The sequence below is a fragment of the Pungitius pungitius genome, chromosome 1 (assembly GCF_949316345.1).
Source record: "Pungitius pungitius chromosome 1, fPunPun2.1, whole genome shotgun sequence".
Classification (NCBI taxonomy): domain Eukaryota; kingdom Metazoa; phylum Chordata; class Actinopteri; order Perciformes; family Gasterosteidae; genus Pungitius; species Pungitius pungitius.
In genome coordinates, this window is record NC_084900.1 from 6547880 (window position 1) to 6561128 (window position 13249).

At 45.8% G+C, this 13249-nt stretch overlaps 1 protein-coding gene across 6 annotated transcripts in view; it reads left to right on the top strand.

The window, feature by feature from the left end:
- The first annotated feature begins 326 nt into the window (after positions 1–326).
- Positions 327–13249, top strand: part of LOC119222214 (multiple PDZ domain protein) — a 38597-nt gene continuing 25674 nt past the window's right edge. For 4 of the 6 annotated variants that reach the window (XM_062560913.1, XM_062560914.1, XM_062560921.1 and 1 more), the window contains exons 1-14: positions 327–473; positions 1943–2028; positions 3890–4056; positions 6638–6799; positions 7130–7269; positions 7643–7856; positions 8066–8188; positions 8416–8613; positions 9153–9255; positions 9740–9828; positions 10493–10709; positions 12409–12549; positions 12750–12829; positions 12991–13137. In XM_062560913.1, coding sequence (XP_062416897.1) covers positions 2013–2028; positions 3890–4056; positions 6638–6799; positions 7130–7269; positions 7643–7856; positions 8066–8188; positions 8416–8613; positions 9153–9255; positions 9740–9828; positions 10493–10709; positions 12409–12549; positions 12750–12829; positions 12991–13137 — 1797 coding nt within the window. In that variant the 5' untranslated portion in view covers positions 327–473; positions 1943–2012. The remainder of the gene's footprint in view (positions 474–1942; positions 2029–3889; positions 4057–6637; positions 6800–7129; positions 7270–7642; positions 7857–8065; positions 8189–8415; positions 8614–9152; positions 9256–9739; positions 9829–10492; positions 10710–12408; positions 12550–12749; positions 12830–12990; positions 13138–13249) is intronic. The other 2 variants (XM_062560916.1, XM_062560931.1) reach the window with 1 other exon arrangement.

Consider the following 13249-nt stretch of genomic DNA (forward strand, 5'->3'; position numbering starts at 1 on the left):
TTATTAAGTGGGGGCAACGAAATCCAATAAATCCCAGTGCTAACACAGGGGCCATTGTGCAGGTGACACCAGACACCCGTCGCCCCCGTTGAGCAAATCATTTCAGCCTCGAAAGTATCAAGAGGACCCCGCTTTCCCTTAATATTGAAATAAACTCGTTACCATTTGCATTTTGATTAGTTTACCCCCCCCACCCCCCAGTGCCAAATCGGAGCCGGCATACGGGCCAACATCCCTCGGGCCCGCCAGCAAGCGGCGCCTCTTCTTCTCTCCCCCCCCCTCCTCCTCCTCCTCCCCTCCCTCCTCCTCCTCCTCCTGCGGCTCAACGCTCCGTGGCCGCCGCTGAAAATGTCCACAGAGGATCGAGTTACACTACGCCCCATCTTTAAGCCCCGCTCCGTGGGGCAGCGCGCCGTTAGCCAGCAGCACGACCAGAGGACAGGGCCGTGGGACACACCGAGCCTCGCGCTCATGTAAGTGATTCTCTTCTACTTCTTCTTCTTCTTCTTTCTTTTTTTTGTACCTCCCTCGGACGTGTTCCAGGCCGGGTTCATGTTAATGGAGCTACGCTGGAATACAACGACGCCCCGGGACAGAGTCGCGTTGCTCGCTTCAATGTCGCGAAAATGAGGAGGCACAATGTTCCGAGAGACGCCTGTTGTCGCGGTGGGTTTCACCGTGAGGAGGAACAGCGGGCTTAAGTTTTTTTTTTTTTTTAAAGCTTGTGCTTATTTTTTTACGTCACTGTCAGCAACCACCCTTGGGCGTTTGGGGGGGGGGGGGGGAGAAAAAAAGAAATAAAACAACAAACCCGGCGATACTATGTAAACTTCTTCCTCTCGGGAAGCCTGTTGCTTTGCTCCATGGATGAGAGGAGGAGGAGGAGGAGGAGCAGGAGGAGTTGAGAAAAGCGGATTGCCCCAAATGCTTTTGCGACTTTATTCAAAATACGAGCAAAACACGCGGACACACACACAATAGTATATTGTAGCAAACGCTTTATGCGGATTAATACACGTGAACTGCGCGTTATCGAGCGACTCCCACCCCCCCCCCCCCCTCCCTCACCTTTTGTTTCGGAGGAGAGCTGCCCCGTGAAATGACAACCCGTTATTAGCCGTGTGTGGTCACGGCAGAGCTCGCACTGACTCCACCGGCGGGGACCATAAGGCCCTCCTCGGGCCTCCTGTGGATCATTACACACAACTGGGTGCGTGAAAGCCCCGAGAGGGAATCACTTTGGCCCTTGCTCGAGCATGTATGGACCACTCACCTCCAAAACGTTCCGACGTAGTATTTTCCACAGGTCCCTGAATGCAGCATTCGTGATGCTTATTACTGTTGCCATATTATTGTAATCGATATAAATCCAATCGCAAAGCAAAAGCTCGAGAGCATAGTTGCGGCATTCCGAATGCACAGTTTATTTTTTGTTTTGTTTTACACAAGTACATCAAATGCTTGGTATTAATAAATAGTTCTTAGATACATAAAGTACACAGCGGCCACATATCATGCTTTGAAAGCTCATTAGTGGGTTTAAAAGTTCTAAACATCGGATGAACTGAATTGAGTGGACATAAACAAACCCGCGCTGCAGTGATCCCGTCGGCACATGCACTGCAGCTATTCTAAGATTCTATATAGGGCATTTAATGGTCTTAACAATCTCCTTTAATCGTGTAAAGTCTCCCCGAGTCATGTTGTGCTTGTAACGAAGCCACTATTAGAAACCTGTGAGAGCATTCCCAATCGGACGGGCTTTATTATATTTACTAAATACCTACAATGTTTTTGTTGGTTGTGGTAAGAGCCTTAAAAACATTGATTGCTGTTGATGTGTACTGCTGTTTTTAGCAAATACAAACAAAAAGGTTTCCAAATTGCATTTCCCGTCAGAGCAGTAGGGAAAAGACATAAAACATTGTGTTGTTCTTTGCAGGCCTTGAAAAAGGGAAGCGCTACAAATTGTTGCTAATGGGGAGAAAACACATTCCACTGGAGTTCTAACAATGATAGAAACAATGGGTAAGTAATCGCTTTTCTAATCCTTTCACGGTAAGTGGATACAACCAGTACTAAATGCTTCGCTTATTCAGTCGCATTGCCACCATTATAAACAAAAAAATCGATCTGCGCCTTCTGGAATCTCAATTTTCGTCTTTTGAGATGAACTATTTCTTTGTGCAAGGGTTTGTGTTTTTATCAATCTGGTGTCCGTCTTTGCTGGCTCGCCAATCCGCGTTTTTTGGCGTCCGCTGTTAGCTCCTCTCAACCGGAGTAAGAGGCACTGGATTCGGTTCAAGGCGTGGGGACTGCCAATGTTGCCGTGTTTTGATAATGTTGCCATATACTTGGTTGTTTGTTTGTCTCCATAGAGATGTATGGGTCTGACTGTCAAACGCGGCGCCAAATGAGCGCCGCCATCTTCTTTTGTTTCAAGCTGCGACGAGCGGTCACCCTCAAAGCCGGGCCTCATGACCGCGCTCTTACTGTGGGTGTGACACTTAGTCCCAGTTGATGGAAGATGGGGGGTGTTTGTGCGGGCGTACAGTTACAAGAGGGCTTCATAAAACATTGATTTGATTTGGGTGGACCACCAAGTGTGCAGGCATGGAATGACAATGATGCAATATGATAATCAGCAGCTTTAAATGGAATTGGGTTATTACTATCATGAGCACATGCTCAACCAACTTTCTCAAAGTCTGATGAAGCTCACTTTAAATTAAACTACTTCCTTAATCCAATTTCTGCATATGCACGCATATAAGTCAGTGTATAGCTGTAAATATTACATCTTTTTCTACATCATTTAATTTCTAACTGTTTTGTTAATTTAAATATTAATTACATGGGAACATTTTCAGTAGTTTTCTTGTGTCGAGCATTAAAAAAAGTAGGCTTTTGTTTCTGAAAACATGGTATAACGTTACAGACATTGTTATCAAGATATTAAATGTCCAAACGTTGCTGATTGTTGCAAGTAATGATATTACTAGTAATTGAATACTACTAGCTTACGTAACACACATCCTTTTTTGTTGAATGATCAGATTTTAAATATATGAAGAAATTGCTTTATGTTTTCAATTAATCCAACTTAGACTCCAATTCTGATAGTGTTAAACCTAGGCTCCGTTCCAGGACCACCTTGTCTTTTGGAACAAACGCAAACAGATGGATGCCCACATACATGCCAACCTCTGTGGGAGGGGGTGGGGGGGGGGTATGAGGTATTAAAATGACACAGTTACCTCCAAAGGACAAGTGGCGCACCCAGAAAGGTGCCCCCACTGTTATTGGCTTGTGTACAACCTTTGTTCGGACAACAAAGCTTCGTAAGTGCAAAAAAGTGCCGTGGACCTGGTGCACGCCCTGTTAGGTGTTAGTCACAGTGGGTGGGCTTCGGAAATTGCTTTATTTTCGTCCAGATGACGTCGGGCTTGGCCCATCCTCACTAACAAGCCACTCAGGAGTTGCTCGATAGTGGGGCTTATGCAGGGTCCAGCAAGCAAGCGGCGGAGAGCCCGGTGCTTTTATCTCCCCCCCCCTCCCCCTCCTGATACCAATTCAATGCTCCTGTGAGCCATTGACACAAAAGGCCACAACAAGCACAGTGTACTACTACAACTCTCAAGACGAACGGCGCGACTGTTCCCTCCATTTTGCTTATTTATCATTAAAAAAAGCGAATGAGATTTGAATGAATCCACCCGGCTATGTCCTCCTCCCCCCTCCTCCCTCTCCCGTCCTCCCTATCTCTGCCCATGAACTGATAAAGCCTCTGTCCTCATCCCCTCTCTCCACCTCTATCTCTACCGTGCTTGCATCCACCCCCCCCTTCAATCTGGCCGGCGCTGTCATTGAAATATGCGACGGCTTGCAGATACACAGCGTGCCTTGCAGGCGGTGGAGCGTCTCCAGGCCAAACTGAAGGAGCGGGGGGAGGTGCCCACTGAGGAGAAGCTCAGCCTTCTCAAATCGGTGCTCCAGAGCCCCCTCTTCCACCAGATCCTGGCCTTGCAGAAGTCCGTCCAGCATCTCAGAGACCAGGTAAAATGAACATTTATTTTTCATGGCGATTCAATTTTTGACGGTATTCATCACGATTGCACAGCTACAGGATGGTTTAATCAATTAAAAGTTTGAATCGTTGTGTCAACAAACAGCCTTCGAGACTGTCAAAATGTTAAAATCCAATGACGATGCTCCATTTAATGAATGATGCGTTCCAAGGCCAGTGGAAGGTTATGGTAATTTAGAGTTTGCATAGTTAGTATATTAATATATGAATGGCCAGAAAAGCCAGATGGCAGCATCCCACTTTGTCAGCACAGAAGTAATATAAACAGAAGTGGTCAGGTTTAATGATTAATAAGAGCTTCTCAACATTTTTATGATCGCGATATTGGATGAGCTGAGGTGGAAGCAGAGGTGATATCAAGTGCCAGTCACAGCTTTTGTGTCAGTGTAGAGAAGTGCTGGCATCTTGCACACAATGTAAACATATTTAAACCGTGGCGCTACCTGTATGACATATAATATTCCCCCAAACTCCCCCCTACGAATGCAAGTGTCTTCATCTTTCCTGCTCTCCTGTGTGACCCCGCCGATTCCCTTTTTGGCTCTCCTGTAAGTCCCCCATCCGCGATAGTCTTTGGCCAAATGGCTGTCAGGGTTCACAAAAGCCTAGAAATATTATGAGTGCATGATCAGAGGTACTCAGTCCAAGTCAGGGACTCTTTTTCATGCTGATTCTCTCTCCGTTGAGAATAGAACATTTGAGTGGAGGCAAAGAGCTCTTAAGTCACAGTGGAAAAGGGCCAGGGTAAGCGTTTGAGAAATACAGATGGAAATATTTGAGCAATGCTGTGGGAGGCAGGGATGCTTTTTTTTACCCCTTGTGGAATTTAGATTAGAAATGCCCTGCTGGCATTTTTGTGTGCTGGTGATTTAGCTTATTTGAAACGAGGTGCATTCCGCCTACTGGATGTGCACGCACGCACGTGTGTGTGTGTGTGTGTGTGTTTGCTGATTCGCGTGTTTGTTTTAATAAGCCAAATGTATCAAGCAGCAGTTCATCACAAATCCCCTTCAGATTTCTGAAATGGACTAATTCCATGTTGTAATAAACGATAAAGAGACGTGTTGCAGGTCTGTTTTTATAGCACTTTCAAACCCAACTGCATTTGTTTGGCCTCCTTAAGCAGAACCAATGCGGAGGGAGGCTGCGTTTTTTTGTTGTGAGACAAGTGCCAGACATACAAACACACACACACACACACACACTCTGTCTGTCTTCTGGCTCTGCTAGTTAGGCCTTGCACAGCCCATGTCGCCATGGCGACAAGGCCCTACTCTCCAATGAGAAAGAGGCCACTGTATGAAGTGGGGCAGAAACAATTTCTTAAATGTGCGAGAACCAAACTGGAACTTTAATCCTCTTAGCCAGGCCCCAGCTAACAAAGCTCACGCATGAGGACAGGAACTTAGCAGCATGCTACGCTAACTTAGCCCGGCCCATAGGGCCATGTTTGCAGACGCAGCACTAATGGGGGCTGTCCGATTGCAGTACATGTTCCCTCAGCGGAAAACCTCAGTGCAGTCGACTTCCCAGAGATGCAAATGCGAGAGTTCACAAGGACAGCTTTGGCTTCGGCTATGACATTTGCCAAATGGAGTGTTTATGGAGTGATTGCTGTGTGCTATATACGTCAGTTTTAAATCCAGCTCAGATGGCCATAAACGTTATGCCCTTTGGCTAATGAAATTGGAAAAACCCTGTTTTATGCCGTTACCTCGTCCATGTAATTCATCTGTCACACACGCAAAGTCATTGCAGTAATTAAAACCCAAAGCCTAGCAAGGCATCCAGATGGTCTGCGATGCTTTCCCCCCCCCCACCATGATAGAAATATTGTATTTGGAGCCTACTAGTCATTGTTGGAACATCCGCTAAGCGCCATTATACCCTGAAGGATTAGGCTGCTTTGGATCCAGCTAATCATTGCGGGATAACAAACCATCCGTCATCCCAGTGGCTTTAGACACCCGGACGTCAGGGTTTTGTTGTCTAAAATTAAACCTGCTGAATGTTTACGTCGACAGGACGACTACATCTTGTTGACGTCGGTTGGACTTTTCATTGTCTTTAGGGGGATTATTCCCAGTAAATGCTGTTCCCCGCAGGTGCATTTCTGCAGACATTCCTCTCTGTGATGTAGCCGCAAACTGCCAACCTGACAGACACTACCAATTGTGGTGGAAGACTTTCGCAGACAATTGGAAAACAATAGTAAAGTCTCTGAATCAAACACGTCTTTCTCCGTTTATTTCCCGTCAAGGGGGAAAAAGATCACAGCAGCTACGTGGCATCAACAGAAACGTGCTTACATTCCAACACACATCATACAACTCAATCAACTTATTGTTACACTACAACCGTGAGACTGGAGACATCTCACTGTATAGTATCACTGTGAGACACTTAAGCTCAATACTTTCCCGTAGCCACACGATCCCAGCATCGGCAATCTCTGTACCAATCTGTGTTTTCCATTACACCGCATTTATATGTACTGTAGTAGAAGGATAATTGCTCGCTTTTTGTTGTTCTTTTTTTTTTTCTTCACAGGAGAGCATCCCAGCGTCGAGTGGGAGTGACGACGGCGATCATGTCGCAACAGTCAACCCCAATGGCGACCGCGTTCCCTGCTCAGACACATCAGCTTCTCCACACATCAATGGAAAGACACCATGTGACGATTTTGAGCACCTTGTTAACTCCATGGCGCAGGTATAGGCAACCGTAAAGCAGAAGGGGGCCCTTGTGCCATTCATTTTGGCGCGCGCACACACACACACACACACACACACACACAAATCAGCATCTCATCTGTAAACATGTAGATTACCATGATTAGTTCCTTCTTAACAGACAAGATATCTGAAGACAGTCAAAGATGAGAAATGCAGACTGCACGCTGCAGTCTTTTCTCTTGAGGCACTTCAAATAGATTTCTAAAGGACAGCCTACGGCTTTGATGCTGCAGGGAGTCAGCACAAAGATAAAATGTGTGTGTGTGTGTATATATATATACGTAGAGTAAATGTGTGTGTGATCCAGGGGCGCTGCGTGACACACGTGGACCTACAGAAGCCAGTGTCAGGGGGCCTCGGCTTCAGCGTGGTGGGCCTGAAGAGCGAGAACCGAGGAGAGCTTGGCATCTTCATCCAGGAAATTCAGCCGGGGAGTGTTGCCGACTGGTATGTAAAGCTCCACATGGCATTCCTCAAAGATTCTAATCGGATAGCAACGAGGTCAACATTCCTTACAAATGTTTCAGCATTTGCCAGTAGTTCAAGAATTAACGGCTCAGAAGTCTGTTTCAGACAGTCGGGGACTAATACAGGTTTTCTGGAGAACTCCTAATGAACCTATTTTACCAAAATTGAAACACAACATTTTTACTATTTTTTGACTTCAATGTGGCTTTGGGGTGTTTTCTTTAAATTTGAATCTAACAATACACGAGTGTTACTAAAAAATATGAGACTCCATGAAGCAGAACTTGCTCTCCCCCTCACCATGAAATCTCCCCCCCCGCCCCCCTCCTCGCTCTCCCTGCCCCACCCACAGCGATGGCAAGCTCAAAGAAGCTGACCAGATCCTGGCCATCAATGGCCAGCTCCTGGACCAGAGGGTGACCCACCAGCAGGCCATAGGAATCCTGCAGAGCGCGTCAGAGAGGGTGCAGCTCACCGTGGCCAGAGGACCAATACCTCAGCTGGTCAGCCCCGCGGTGTCCCGCACGCCCTCGGCCGCCAGCACGGTGTCCGCCAGCTCCAGCGCGGTAAAGAACCACGCTAACCGGCAAAATCTCGCATTTGTTCCTTTGCTGGAGGGTGTAACACAATACACAAAAGCGATCCAACGCGGTATTTCGGCATCAGTGCGGCGGACATAGGGAGCTGTCTCGTATCCAACGGTGTTAATCGCGGGATTAAATCCCAAAAGTCCCATTTAATCGCTTCACCCGTTCTTCTCTTCTTCTGCGCTTAGTGGCAGCACGTGGAAACGATCGAGCTGGTCAACGATGGCACCGGACTTGGCTTCGGTATCGTGGGAGGAAAGACCACTGGGGTCATTGTCAAAACCATCCTTCCTGGAGGCATAGCTGACCAGGTGATTCCTTTAATGCATGAGCCCTATTTTCTTTGGGAACTGTCTTTCTGTTGTACATTTTATGAAACTTTCAATGTTTTAGAAAGATGTGTTTTGCCAGTTAGTTGTCGTGACGATAACAAGCCAAGCCAGCACATTAATCCCTTGTCACTCATGTCCGTCGCGCGGTGGCAAAGTGTCATTATGGGTTCATGCTCAGTGAGAAATTTGACCTTTTTCTACCGCAGGATGGCCGCCTGCGCAGCGGGGACCACATCCTGAGAATCGGCGACACCGACCTGCACGGCATGGGCAGCGAACAGGTGGCCCAGGTCCTCAGGCAGTGTGGTAACAGGGTGAAGTTGGTGGTCACCAGGGGTCCCGGGGACGAGAATCCCTCCCTCTCTGCGGTCATGCCCGTGGTGCTGCCCACTGTCAATGAACAGGTGGGAGCCAACAATACGGCAGAGCATTGCTACAAATTCTCACAATGCGGGAAAAGGGTTACTTTGAAATGGGTCGAGTCATTTGGAGGTAACACGAGGCAGGATAAAGTACTTTCTCGGTTACGACTGGTCAAGAGGATGATTCACATCTGAAGTGCAGCTCTGTCCTTTCTTACCTCGACTGGCCCGGAATGAATGGAATGAAAGAAGTGGGTCGCCTGTGACTCACACATTGAAGAGCAAATGTAGCTGTAGACTTATTTCATGGCTACTCGGGGTACTCTATTTGACCCCATTTAGACTTGAATGAAATGTAGTGACTCACTATAGGCCCTCACACTCTTTGTTTTGTCATTGCACATATTAGCTGCGTTTTTATTTCTTTCAAAGCGCTGTAAATTATATGTGTGTTGGTACAGCCGGATGACTGCAGCGCCATGACTGACTCCTCTGCCGTTGCCCAATGTATCATCCTTTGCTTTTATTCTGTTTTATACCAGCGGATCTTGAGCTGTCCCTACCTTTACTCTATTTCACAGGGCTGCGAAGAAGAGGAGGACGAAGCCTTTGATGTGAGCCTCACCAAGAACACCCAGGGTCTGGGGATCACTATTGCTGGCTACGTTGGAGATAAAAATGCAGGTGAGAAAATGGCCGCTCTGCCTGGGTTTGATTACACCCGCGCATCACTTAATAAGTTGCGATGATCCATATTTGTCTCACGTATAAACACTGGGTCAAGCGTGGGATTTGAAAGCGGCTGCTGAATGTGATGAACCCGGTATTATCAAGTCTACAGAGCATCGGTTAACAGCTGATTGCTGAGCTGATTTTCACTTCCACAAAATGAAGAAATAAGCTAAAATTCTACTGTTATCGTAAACGGCTATATATTTTTATATTGGCCGTTGAGTGGCTTCATCCTGATGGTTATTTTTCAAGTGCACTGGGTTTCATCACATTGTTTTTTCACGAGTTGTGTACTGTAATATTGAACCGTCTTCACACAGCCAGACTTGTAACTTGTGAGATGAAACAGCTGTTTGCTTTTCTCCTTCGGGTCTTAATGTCGTGACTCGTGTTCTTCCATCTCTTTACTGACTTTGCACTTGTTGTGACTCCGCAGAGCCCTCTGGCATTTTTGTTAAGAGCATCACTAAAGACAGTACCGTAGATCAAGATGGCCGTATTCATGTCGGGGACCAGATAATAGCTGTAAGTATCAATTATGCTCTTTGAAGCTAGTACGGTTTTCTTTATCTTCAGTGGCATGGGGCAAAAAAAGAAGAAAAATGCAGTGAATGCCTAATACAATCTATTATACATTTAGTCAATGAAGAGAAATACTGAGATGGATAATTAATAATTCACAATTGACTGATTTCAACTTTTTCCCTGTGCCTTGAAATACAAGACTTGAATTAACACACTGAGCGTTTACGTTTTTTTAAATTCCATTACTGCAGGACATTAACAATGGAGTCAAACTGTAATTTCTTGCATCATTGAAACCTCAGTGAAACACAAGTTCATTTTAATTGTTGTTGTGGTGTATTGGTGTTTGCCTTATTGCGTTCTGTTCTTAAGCGGAAATGTTAATGTGCTGTGGGAACTTAACTATGAATTCCTTAAACGAATGCAGCTTTTTTACTTTTTATAAATTATCTAAATTAATGAAGTTAATGGCTCAAGTAGATGGGAATAGTCATGTGCAGCAATCTATTTCCACGCCTGCCGGTATTTCTAATCACTTTGATTAATGTTGCTTCAATCTCCCCTCTATCAAACAAGAATTGAAATGTCACTCACATTGTCAGCACCAGCTGTCCCTCTGGGCCCTCCTTTAATCCACGGCCTCGCAAATGATCGCCCTCTGCAGGTCGACTGCGTGAACATCCAAGGGTACACCAACCAGCAGGCGGTGGAAGTGCTCCGTCACACGGGCCAGACCGTCCACCTGAAGCTCATCCGCCGGGACTTCAGGCCCGAGGAGACCCCACCGGATCTGGTCCCCGCGGACACCGCCCCGTTCCTTGCCGCCGTCGCTGTCGTTGTGGTGGAGCCGGAAAGGAGGGAGGCTGAGGAGGCTGCTCAAGGTGGGAAGGAGGCAACGAGAGAAATGATTAGGCCAAAACCCAGTCTTTGTTATTCATCACCCTACCCCAAAAAAATGTTTTCATCCGATGTGCCAATGCCGCTCAGGAGGCGGTTTTATGACTAGTGACTCCAAATGGAGATTTCCTTCACTTTTTATAATTTCAGTTGAAAAAAACAGAAACTAAATATTCTCCTGATGCATATAAAAAAACACTGTCTTGGGTTCCACTGAAAGGCGATCCAAATTGAGTTTGACATTGTGATTAATTATTAAATAAGAAAGGACGCCTTCTACTGAATATGTAGCAGCCCTTATTTCTGCTTCTAGTATTTATTTATTCATATTTTGATGAAATATTTTTCATTTATTATAGAATGTGAAAGATTGCCTTCTCTCTGTGTTTTTTTACGGAATCATTTATTTTTGTAATATGTTCATTGAATATTTGACACCGTTCTTAATACTAGAAAAAAACACATGCCTGCCTAACAGAGTGAAATGGACTCATTCAGAATTATAACACAGTTATAAAAGACATCGTCAAACAATTCCCGTCAAATCCGACCCATCTGTTTCATTGTCATATTACACTGGCTGGACTGACCCGACAACCACATGTCAAAAGAAAAAACTAAAAGCTTTTCATCATCTTAGATTTAAATTGTTAAGTGTCTTTGGGTACCAAGAAAAGCGCTATAAAAAACGAAAGTATTATTATTATTATTATGTTAATTAGACTCACACTACAAAAACATCCAATAATGAATAAGCATGTGATGCCCAACATTTGACAAGGCACACACATTGCTCAGACATTGTTACAACGGAGGTCTGCCAGCGTGTTTTAGTATCCATCATGTACTTCCATGTCCTTTTGAACTCCTTTTTTTTTTTAGTGCTGTTTACATCAAACAAGACAGACAGAGAGTAAAGAGAAAGATTCTCGCGCCCAGTTCTGACAGGACCTCCAGGCCTCTACAAAAGGCAGGAAAAAAAGCAACGTGCATGAGTTGCCAATAGTGATGAATGGAGCCTGAGAGAGATTCTGGCAACAGGAAGTAGCCCAGAAACCCAATCAAAAGTCGACAGACGGGGAGGGCCGGGATTCTCTTGGCTGCAGTGACACCAACACTGCAGACCTCAGCATTACAGATGATAAAAACAACTACTTCATATTATATGATGTCATATCCTTGGAGCTCCCTTGTTATAAACAGAAGAGTTTGGTGAGAAACAATACATTTGAGCTAATTTACTGGGCATGATATCACACGTTTGATGTACAAAGTAGTAATGGGCAATTTAATGGTTGGGATTAACGACTGTTGTCAGTGTTAAAGTTGTTGAGCCGTGAGCTAGAATTGGTTTTCATGCTAGCCCTTCAAAGTTTCCCCACTGAACAGGCTCCACCGCGGCTTGCTCGGGCGCATTGGTAGTCATTTCATGGGCGACCACTTTGGCGCCCTGCGGAACTCCAAACACCCTAAACCGTGGCATTGAGTGGTAAAAAAAAACGTACCAGGATCATTAAGCAGATATTTGAAGTACTGGAATGTTGGAGCATCCGCAATTTTGGAAGAAAGATATTATTTGGAATAAGTACTGTATGTATGTTTTGTGTGTGTGTGCGTGTCTGTGCTCGCCGCCCCACTGCCGTCCGTCTCACTGTTCCACCGTGTGCTTGCGGGTCGCCACAGACGAAAAGCCGCTCCAGACAAAGAGTGAAGGATCCGAGGTGGGACCCGCCGCGGATCGGCTTACAGAAGCCCAACATGGTAGGGGCCAGGAGACGGGCATTGCTCTTTCACAACGAGGACATAACGAGATGAGTGTCCCTGGTAATTCCACAGACAATGCACAAATGCACAACATTTTTTTTTTGGGGGGGGGGGTTTCGCAGGTCTCATTTTGAATGCGACAAAAGTCATTTGCAAATAGCTCGATACGTATTTCCCATTGCCGGCTGGTGTGAAACGTTTATGGCAGACTTGCCTTTCATGTTGTTTTGCGCATTCATACTTTTGTCTCGTTATCCGAGGGATGGAGCTAGCGCCCTTTGAAGAGGAAGATCTAATGAAGAAGTGGCAAGAAATTCTGGGGCCAAGCAATGAAGTCGTAGTAAGTTTCTTTTTCAAAGGGAATTTCTCCCATGCAACAGTACTTGGGCTCCTGGGCATTGGCTTTATGATGGTAAACCGCACCTCCGGATGGAGTCATTCATACAATTTGTTTCAAAGGCTGGCTGAAATGTGATTATCTTGTTTTTTTTGCCGTAACAGGTGGCTCAGGTGGAGAAGTTTAGTGAGAACAGTGGGCTGGGCATCAGTCTAGAAGCCAACAGCGGGCATCATTACATCCGCTCGGTTCTACCCGAGGGACCCGTTGGCTGCTGCGGAAAGCTGTTCAGCGGAGATGAACTGCTTGAGGTGTGCGGCCCCTTATTGAAAAGAGAGCACTTCATCAGCAACAGGGATTAGCATTTCTAAGTTACTTTGATATACAAAGGATATCCATACATAGCTAAAAGGTGGCCAGAGA